The sequence below is a fragment of the Tachypleus tridentatus genome, chromosome 9 (genome assembly GCF_004210375.1).
Source record: "Tachypleus tridentatus isolate NWPU-2018 chromosome 9, ASM421037v1, whole genome shotgun sequence".
Taxonomy (NCBI): Eukaryota; Metazoa; Arthropoda; class Merostomata; order Xiphosura; family Limulidae; genus Tachypleus; species Tachypleus tridentatus.
In genome coordinates this window covers 45,405,874-45,416,629 of record NC_134833.1, presented here as the reverse complement: position 1 = coordinate 45,416,629, position 10,756 = coordinate 45,405,874, and the positions used below count along the sequence as shown (strand labels likewise).

The 10,756-nt window shown below is 37.1% G+C and overlaps 1 protein-coding gene across 1 annotated transcript; it reads right to left on the bottom strand.

Moving 5' to 3' along the window:
- Nucleotides 1-3,537: 3,537 nt before the first annotated feature.
- LOC143227363 (uncharacterized) lies at nt 3,538-10,164 on the bottom strand. Its single transcript, XM_076458817.1, has 5 exons — nt 10,148-10,164; nt 6,392-6,669; nt 5,831-6,123; nt 5,172-5,696; nt 3,538-3,570 (listed from the first exon to the last, which is right to left on the bottom strand). The coding sequence occupies exons 1-5, from the start codon at nt 10,162-10,164 to the stop codon at nt 3,538-3,540; spliced, it is 1,146 nt and encodes a 381-aa protein (XP_076314932.1).
- Between the last annotated feature and the right edge of the window lie 592 nt (nt 10,165-10,756).

The following is a 10,756-nucleotide window of genomic DNA, read 5'->3' as shown; positions in this document are numbered from 1 at the left end:
TGAAATTAACCAAAACAACGGATTTTGATACTTTATATCCATAAAAATTAAAAATATGTATATTTCACTTTTTAACCAATAATATATTATTTACTATGTCTGTGCTATGATAATACTTTATTTATAACTGTAGACACAGAAATTATAACTATATAATTGTGAAATGTGTTGCACTGTGAGTTGTGGGCAACTTGAAAATTTTCATTATCAAAAATTGTGTATATGCTAATTACCCAAAAGGCAACGCTTCTATAAAAATGCCCACTGTAGCACAGCCGTATGACTGTGGAATCACATTGTTAGAAACCGGATTTCAATACCCATGGTAGGCAGAGCACAGCTTGCTAGTTGTGTAACTTTGTGCTTAATTCCAGTAATCATCCTATACAAAATGTATATGCTGTGGTTGCAGATGATATCTGTTAAATTTTTATCCTTCTTTGACTACAAACAAATATGTTTTCATCCGAGTTTAAATAAGAATATTTTCAAAAACTTCCATGCATGATATCTGCATTTAGTAAGTATGAATGTCGTCAACTCTCTTTATCTTTATTACAGTTGTCACTCTACAAAGATCACACTCACTTTCTACGTCTATTATATGCAGCCAGATCATGTTTTCTACCATCTTAAAGATTTTAGAAGCCATACTGTTAAGACTCCCCCCTCTCCCCCACTGACACAGCGGAATGTCTGTGGAATCACACTGCTAGAAACTAGATTTAGATACACATGGTGGGCAGATCACAGACAGCTTATTGTGTAGCTTTGTGCTTAATTCCAAATAATTAACCTTGCTGTTAGGATCTTTCTAAATATATTAAGGATTAACAAAATGTTAATATAAGAGAAAGACCCTTTAGGAAGTTTAAAAACGATAAAGTTCCTAGGCCAGATAATATTTCCCAAAATATTTTGAAAGAGGTTAAAGCGTGGATACATGAGCCACTTTTTCTGTTTTTTGTCAGTCCTTGGATAGTGAACCGGTACCAAAGGCTCAGAAGTCAGCTTATGTAACTCCTCTTTTTAAGGGGCGTGTGTGTGTGTTTTTATAGCGATACCTTCCACATCAGGTTATCTGGTGTGTCTACTGAGGTGAATCGAACTCATGATTGTAGCGTTAAAATCTGTAAACTTACCGCTGTCTTAGAGAGTGACTCAATGAACGTGGTAAAAATAGTTTCAGTCATACATCAGTTCGTCGGAAAAGTTTTGGTAAGTCTGTTATAAGATACTTTGCAAAGTCACTTAACTAACTTTAGAATTTTATTGAATAGTCAACATGGTTTTACTAAGGGAAAAATCTTGCCTCACAAATCCTTTCACATAATTTGAAAAGGTTACTGCATACGTTACTGAGGGTAAGGGCGTAGATTAGATATATCTGGAGTTTCAGAAAGCGTTTGACAAGGTGCCACATAAAAAAGGCTTGTTAAAAATTAATCTCTCTGGGTATGGGGATAAGTTAGTAAATTAGATAGAAGATTGGCTGGATGGAAGAAAGCAGATGGTTGTTACAAATGGAATTCAGTCAAACTGAATTAGTGTCACAAGTGAAGCACGTTAGGGCTCAGTTTTAGGATTTTTGCTCTTTTTTATTTACATCAATGACATAGAAGAAGGAATAGTCAATAAATTCCTCAATTCAGGTCTTGGGTGTCACTAGCCGTGAAGAAAATGCTACTGGTTTACAAAAAGATTTAGTGAGTTGGGCAAATAAATGGTAGGTGAAGTTTAATTACAATAAATGCAAGATAATGCATGTAGGTTGCCATAATTTTAAGTATAATTTAAATGGAAATGACTTTAACAGTGTTATGAAGGAAATAGATCTTGATGTAATAGTCTATCAGTCTCTAAAGCTATCCAAGCAGTGAACTGTTACTAGTGGTAGAGCACAGGATTTTAGGTTTTATCTATATAAATACTGAATACAAGTCTAAAAACGTATAATTTCACTACACAGGTCACTTGTTAAGCCACACATGGAATATTGTGTTCATTCATGGATTCCTTACCTCAGGAAAGACAATAATTTTTTTGAAAAGGGTTCACAGAAGGGTTATTAGAATTATTCCTGGAATTGAGGGGTTGTCATACTAGGAGAGTCTGAAATCTCTTAAATTGTGTCCTTTTGAGAAAAGAAGAGTTCAGACATTAAGATTATAAAAGGAATTAATAGTATTGATGCATATTTTTTTCATACTCAACAGTGATAATAATAAGAGTAGGGAACACAAATATAAATTTTGGTAGTGTAGCAGCCGTCTTTACTTTATACACTTTTATTTTTTCTAACGTCTTTGGAATTGTTTGCCTTCGGATGTTGTAGAAGCAATAAATTTAAGTCAGTTTGAGGAAAATCTTGATAAGTATATAAATAATAGCTTTAATTTTTTTTTGGAATTTCGCACAAAGCTACTCGAGGGCTATCTGTGCTAGCCGTCCCTAATTTAGCAGTGTAAGACTAGAGGGAAGGCAGCTAGTCATCACCACCCACCGCCAACTCTTGGGCTACTCTTTTACCAACGAATAGTGGGATTGACCGTAACATTATAACGCCCCCACGGCTGGGAGGGCGAGCATGTTTGGCACGACTCGGGCGCGAACCCGCGACCCTCAGATTACGAAGCGCACGCCTTAACGCGCTAGGCCATGCCAGGCCCACTAGCTTTAATATTCAAAAAGAATATTTTAATTGAGTTTAAGGAACAGCACAGTCAAGATGGACAATTAGGCCCCACGTTGTCCCAAACCATTATATTATTTTTTTACTGTGATGGTGACAAGTGGTCTGGAAAGTCGTTCAGATTGCTTTCGTCTAGTCGTTCCTCCCCCCTCCCCGTTTTAGAAGGTAATATATGTTCTGCGTGAGAAGATATTGCAGGACCATACAACATTTGAGTTGAAAAAAATTAGCTCTGTAATCTACTTTTCCTGATGAGTATGACATTGTCTGGACAATGTAGTCGACTAATGCTTTGAGAAAATAATAGTCACGAGGTGATGTTGTATATTGAACAAGGAATGAAAGTTAACCTGTTGAATCCAGGTACATTTTCTTTTAGCAGCCAGGTCTACTTGGAGGATTATGTATGAAGGTATACTTCAAAACTTTTGCATGTTAGTTCTACGCAGATTAATCATAAGGGAGTAGAAAAGGTGAATTCAAACATAACATAGTAAGAGTGACTTTTATAACGTCTGTGCAAGTACATCACGGGTGTTTCCTATTTTTGTAACAATGAAATCATTTTTCTTTTATTTGCATTTACCAGTTCATTATTCTATTCCAACAGAAAAACTCGGTAATGTTATTTACTGAAGAACAAGTTTACTGAAATACCAAGCGTATTTCTTTCTATATATCTTTCAAATGGTGCAGTAATGGTGGCGGTATTACAACAAATGGCTGAAACAAAAAGTTAATTTATTTAACTATACCACCATTGCGAAGCATATTCAGCCATTGCCAAAACACAGTACTAAACACATGCTTAAGCAGGATTTGATAATATACTGTAAATATTAGTATCAATTCAAATCATGCAAATGAGGAAACAAAACCTAATTAACAAAAATACCTTTCATTATTAATAACAATAATACAACCAAGCCGTTAAAGATCAATAATTAACTACACGGTGACTTTCTCGCTTAGCGAACATTCTGGCAGAGTATTTATTCATTATATAGGTCACGAGAGTACACCTCTTATGATCATAAATTCACATAATTTTCTGCTACATTAATAGTATATGTACGCCACCCGCTAAGAAAGCTTGTGTCAGTTTTATTATACGTACATATTTACTCAAAATAGAAATAATCAGCTATATTAATAAATATAACCATAATCATAAAAAGATAAAATTTGCTATATCACAAGACCAAACATCAAATTGTACTCGAGCTTAAGATGATATTTAAATGTTGACTAACAAGCTTTAAAGTTTTTATTACTAGTGGCAGCCCAGGATATTTTCATTGGGGGGGGGCTGAGGTAAACTGTGGAGGGGCTTCCCAAAATGCCATCAAAATGAAGTATAGATGGTAAATTATAATAATGTAAATACCAAGGTACATTTCAGAAAGGTGTGCTATTTTGAACTGCATTTTCAATGCAGTTTTCATTGTAAACTCATACTTTGATTAATAATTCATTATTACAAATTAGAAATAATCTATTTATGAAAATATGTGTATATGTAAAAGAAGAAGCTCACCTAAATTCCACCCAAGGTAATACATAATAATAAAGAAAATCAAGATTAGCTTAGATTGAACATTTAATATACCATTAAAAATAAAGCTACAAATCAAAAGAAATATAACGTAAAGACATAGTTTACACAGCAGAAACGAATTATCCCATGTGAAGTTAATACACTCTGAGGAAAAGTAAGGTCACTATCAGGCTAACTATCTTTCATCATGTTGTGTTTATAGTCAATATTCCTTCAAAACAATGCGCCTGTTCTGGTGATTGGCAGCAAATGTGTCTATAACAGTATCAATATCGAGTTGTTTTGCCCTCCTGGAGTTTACTGATATGACAGCAAGGTTGCTGGTGCGGTTGTTACCACTGCTGTTGCGCAAGTATGTCTTGAGAAGACATGAAAAACATTTCTCACAACGATGCATACAAGTTTGTGGAGATCCATGAAGGCATCCTTGTATGGCTCTAGCATGGTTGCAAGCTCCAATGGTGTGGATACTTCCTGCCCCTTGTCTTTCTTCCTGGCAATTAGCCGATTCAACTGGTGGACCTCCACTGCGAGGTCATCCTCTGCCACACCATAGTTTACTGCCATTCCTAAGAGTGCTTGCTTGTCCAGAAATGTGGAGTGTTTGGGGTTCAATGCAATTGCACCCATCAGAACACTGCAGGTATCAGAAGAGAATCTTCTATTCAGCTCATTTAGCATCCTGTCCATGATGGCATAGAAGGTGTGTCTCCTGGCATCTGGTGTTGGTTCATCTCTTTGGCCAGTACTAGATGTGATTATGAATTCGTCCAGGTGTCTGGGGGCAGATCACTGTCCACGTTGATGCACCATCTCACTGCGTATTCCCACATTCTCACATATATCCTCAGCAGACTCTTCCAAGTCTTTCCATGCTGCTTCAGTTCTCATTTTTGAGAGACCAGACATGACAGATTGTACTAGGTCCTCTGCAGAAGCCAGCTGCAGGTCAGTTGATTGGAGGTGGTCTGATAGCTGTTTTGTCATCAGCATTAATTTGTCTATGGCCACTAGAGTGGTTACGAACTGCTGATCTAGGAGGATGCACAGGCCCTTTGATTCAGTGGCTCCAAGGACATTGTCCCCCTCCACAAGATGCTTTAGGGTTGTCACAATAGCAGGGATGTTCTTTTCACAGCCAGACAAGCAGCATGTTGGTAGGCCCATCTTGTATCTGACAGTCGCTTCAACTATGTGCTGGTTCACGGGTTCAAGCTCCTTCTGTACCTTCAAAAATTCTTCATGCACAACCGATGTAGATAAGAATTTGTACAGCTTCTGAATTGTCACAAATAACTCTGCTGCAGCCTGGACGTTGTGCACACAATCAACTAGCACAAGGTTGAGCCTGTGTGCATAGCAGTAGACATAACCTCTCCTGTACGCTACTGATGTGCCCTGACTTGACTGCAGCTCCGTCATAACACTGGCCAATGCAGACCAGTTCTGCAATACCAGTCAATACCACATTTAGCCAGAGTCTCCATGATTTTCTTGAGCAATGAATCTGCATCCAGACCCTCAGCAGCTATAAAGTCCAGGAATTCCTCGTGAAGGCTCTGTTGGTGGAGGTATTTTACCACAATGGACAGCTGTTCTTGTTTGCTCACATCCTTTGTTTTATCCACCATTAGAGCAAAATGCTCAGCTTCCATGACCTCTTTGCTGATATCCTTCCTGATTATTCCAGCTATGATGTCAAGCAGTTCGTTTTGGATATCATGGTACGTGTACTTGGCATTGCTAGAACCACTCAGCTTCTTCTTCACAATTTCATCATACCCGGAAATCATGTTAAGAAGTTCCAGGAAATTGCCCCTGTTATCTGACTGACTACCTTCCCTGTGATCTCTCTGGGCTTCATTCTGGCAGGCTGTGTAGAGCAGTGCATTTATCACGGCTCTTATGTAGTGTCGGTTTTCCTCCACAGTTTTAGCATGGCTTACATCGAGAGCATGTTGGATTCTTGCACCCTTTGTTTTCTGCAATTTAAACTCTGCCTAAGCTTGCATGGCAAACTTGTGTTCTGCAGAGTTATCATGGGACTTCAGTGATGTGGTCGCCTTCTTCCAGTTCCAGAAGCTTTCATGGGTGAAGGACTTCTCAGTTTTACTGAAGTGTGTGTGACTGAAAAAGACAACATGCGAAGCAGAATGGAGCATCTTGGGTCACAGAGTACTCCAACCACGAGTGCTGATCACGCCAATTCTTGTTGAATGACCTTGATTGGCTGCTGTATTCTGTGGCCGGGTATCTCTTCAAGTCTGGACAGGTAGGATCATTATATGGAAGCTGGCTCAGGTCCTTGGGTCCTGGTGGTAGTTTTTCACCCTGGGTGTGAGTGGTGCCCTCTTGCGGCTGGGGTCCCGCACTAGTCGTGTCCGCATTCTCACTATCACGATCACCACTGTCCTCCTCACTTGCACCACATGTGTTTGTAGGACCATCTACTCACTGCCTCTTCTTGGGTAGCAGGTAGTGTTGCATAATCAACCCTATGTGTAGTATGACCAGTTTATGTTTTAGTGGGTGATGTCTGACTCTTGTCTTATGTGTTGGTGTCCGTGTTTAAAAACGAGTCGCTGATTTTGATTTCCTTTTATCAATTCAAACTGAGTGTGTGTTCCAGTGCGAGGCCGAGTACCAGAGAGAGCGAGAGCCGCGTAAACAAACATAACTCCCTTTTATACAGAGCGCGCGAACGTCAAAGTGACCCCCGAGCCGGCTGACTGCTAGTACCAATTCTTACTTCCAAGTTATGTTAGTTTATATGAAACGAATGGGAATTTCTCTCCTTATATTGGCATTAGGGCTTACAAAGGATATTCATTTTAAATCTAAGGAAAAAGATATAACATACATACTATTGGGTCATTTCATGTTTAAGGAACAAATAACAACTAAACATAGTTCAACATTACGAACAACTGCTCTGCAGCATTGAAATCACCAAATTATATTAATAGCACATGAAAATCCAGAACATATCCGTGAAATACTGTTAGATAAAGTGCTTATCTTTAACCATATAGCACAAGTACTTAATTAGAGGGTAGTGATAATGTAAAATTGCAGGGCTAATTTGGGAACACAAACACAGCTTTTATAGGGCATGTTGTACAACTATGGGCAGCTAATGGGAGTGAGCGGGAGGTGTATGGCGTGTTGCTGGCATTTGGATCTCGATCGGGCTGAGCCGATCGTTAGCCTACACAGAGTGTACATCATGGTCAGCTGCTTGGTGATCATACGCTTAAGGCGTTCGAGGCGGGAATTACGCGCTCGATTGTTTGTTTGTTTGTTTTGGAATTTCGCACAAAGCTACTCGAGGGCTATCTGTGCTAGCCGTCCCTAATTTAGCAGTGTAAGACTAGAGGGAAGGCAGCTAGTCATCACCACCCACCGCCAACTCTTGAGCTACTCTTTTACCAACGAATAGTGGGATTGACCGTCACATTATACACCCCCACGGCTGGGAGGGCGAGCATGTTTTAGCGCGACGGGGGCGCAAACCCGCGACCCTCGGATTACGAGTCGCACGCCTTACGCGCTCGAACAAAGCAAACCCACGGCCTGGATAATGAATGGTCATAGTAGCACCAAAATAAAATGTCTAAATTGCAGATGACCTTCACAGAAAGGTTGGTTTCTTCATAAGTTCACATTATTCATACAGGCCAATCTGTGATTGTGATATTGTTCTTAGTATCATAAGTGTGACAAACACCTGTTACAATAATGTAACTACTACATTACGTTAAATTAGGCACTTCTAAATAGCCCAATGACAATTTCAGAATAAATTCTAGAATTGTTTAGAAATATTATTTGGTCAGTTAACATGTAAGGTTATTATCTAATCATAAGTATAACATTAATTGGATTGTAAGTTACTATTTCAAGTGTATGCCACAATCATCAATACAATTTTCGATGGCTGATACACAATGCAAAATGATCTCACAGAGGACACAACACCGGTTAAATACTTCATAATTTTGACCTATACACAATACACTTATACATGCATGCTATGTTTTACTTTTTAATAAAAGATAAATGAAATTAATGGGTAAATACCTGTGAAACTTTTGGTTTATCAAGTAAAATCCCTGATGATCTGTTATATCTTGAAATCAACGTGGTTGTCTAATCTTCTTCAAAGCTCAAGATAGAATGGCATCACACAGAAAGCGACAATACAGTACATAAATTTTAGTGCATTCAGTACGTTGCTGTGGGACACATGACACATACTTCCATCTTAATGAAGACGTTGAGTTCTACAGATCTATGTCTCTTTGATGCTAATTGTTAAGCAACAACGACGATTGTGTTTTCCATATTTTATGAATGTAGATAGGTAACAATATTGGGGGGCTGAGGGGGGATTGACTCATTTTTGGGGGCTCAAGCCCTCAAGCTTCCCTTGGCGCCGCCACTGATTTATTACAGTTGCATCTGATTTGTAAGGCAGTGCTTCCAGACTTCTGAGCGTTTAGAAGGTCTTTGATGGACCTCATTGACAATCCATTCTTACATTTTTTCTCTAAAAAATAAAATAATACAATAAACATATTAGTCCAAGTTTCTGAAACTATTTGCACATGAAACGTATGCTTATAACCATATAGTCCCTGGATCTCCAAGGTAAATGTGTAAAGGTCGTTCACAAATTCTGGTGACATCATGTAGCGAAGTAGACCTCGAAACAAGCACTACGGATATTTCAATATAGTTTTGAGTAAAATGTCTCGAAATAGCTTATCTTATGATTTGAACCGTAGAGTATTTTCTTGTGTGGTTGTCACTAGTAAATGGTAAAGACTGTGTTACACTTCTGGCTTACAAACGTACCTTTAAGAATACTTTTACTTCTCTAACTTTGTATTAGCCTTTAGGACAGGTACAGATACAGAGTCAGAGAAAAGTTGTGTTATATAAATATTCGACCAAACTTACCAAAGTATGACGTTTCTTGTTTAAAAAAGTCGCACATAATTTAATTCTACCATTACTATCTGAACCTTTATGAGTTTGACTTTAGCAGCTTTTAGGGTGGATTTAGGCACGTTCCTGCACTTTTAGGATATACTTTGTTAAGTTATCAAACTCAATTTCGAGTCAATAACATAAATATAAATGCACGTTGTCTTAAATTATTCACGAAATAATGTGATAAAAAAGTTAAAGAAGCATTGTATCGAGAAGTAAAGCTCTGATTCCTCTAAGCTTGGCCTGCTGGTCCATAATTTGCACATCCATCTAGTTTGTTATAGTCCAAATAACCAGACATGAGCAGATAAGCTAGTTTATACATACTAAAATGTGTCAGTTTAAATGCTGCATTACAGAATTTGTTGTAATGTGAAACTGAATTTTTCATTATTAATTAATAACTGAGTTCAAAATAATGATCAACTGATTGACTTATTATTCGAAAACCATGTCCTAGTTATTAGGCAGTACCCGTTGCCTTCTTTTCACCCGTTTGAGTGCGTGAGAAATTTGTACTGAAACTCTAGATTCCAAATGATCAGGCATAGCCGTTACGCTATATGATGAATTTTTACGTTATTTTAAATAGCAAATGTACAATAAACATGGAATATCCTCAGCTTAAGGCATTAATTGTAGGCTTATTAATTTTCTCTAACAACATTTGTTGAGTGTATCATTGTTTCTTTTTATTATTTTTAACAGTTTTGAGTGCCTTGTAAATGAAATTTCTAATTGTACTTTCTAATAAATTAATGTCAAACAAATATTCTTGCTTCACTGTCATGAAATATGGATTTTCAAACATTTGTGTCTAAAAAAAAAAGAAGCCTGATATCATTAATATTTTATTTAAAAAGTTGGTAAAAGAAATATTATTAAACACTTTATAAATTTACCTGACAATTATTACCATTTCTCCTAATTAATTCTCAAATATACTTATTTTACCCCCATTCTGCAAGTAAATTATAATATCCTTTTTGGAAATGTAGTTAACTATTTATGTATTAAAATAGCGATAATCTGTTCGTGTATAAAACATATACATTCACTTAAAAATATCAAATTTCAATATCTCAAATTAATCGAAAATTGACATTTTACATTTACTAAAAAGAAAAGTTCTTTACTAATTTTATTTTCCACAACTGATTACAGAATTACAGCTTTCCATTTTGATTTCTTTCTTTACTTAGAATGCCTATACACTTTAGTTAAGGCTCAGTGTTGAAGTATTCATGATAAGACTGAATTCTTGTTATGTAATGATGTCAGCGCTTGTTTCATTAACTGAGTAGAGCATCTTAAGATGTTCGATTTATATTCTTTCTACTTCTGGTTGTAGATACTGTACAGTGAAAAATGAGCTGCTTATACTGTGAAATCCATTAAACACTATCTATACTACGTGTATAATAAAATGATCACCATGTAGGCGGATTATGCACCGTAGAAGAGGCTTTTGAAATTCATAAAATCTAGAAGGGATGACTGAATTCTAGAAC

What these genes read in the sequence shown, in the direction of transcription:
- LOC143227363 (XM_076458817.1), bottom strand. An exon ending in TGCTCCATTCTGCTTCGCAT is followed by an intron (nt 6,124 to 6,391) that starts GTTGTCTTTTTC and finishes TGCTCTACACAG; the next exon opens with CCTGCCAGAATGAAGCCCAG. An exon ending in TGGCTTCTGCAGAGGACCTA is followed by an intron (nt 3,571 to 5,171) that starts GTACAATCTGTC and finishes TTTGTTAATTAG; the next exon opens with GTTTTGTTTCCTCATTTGCA.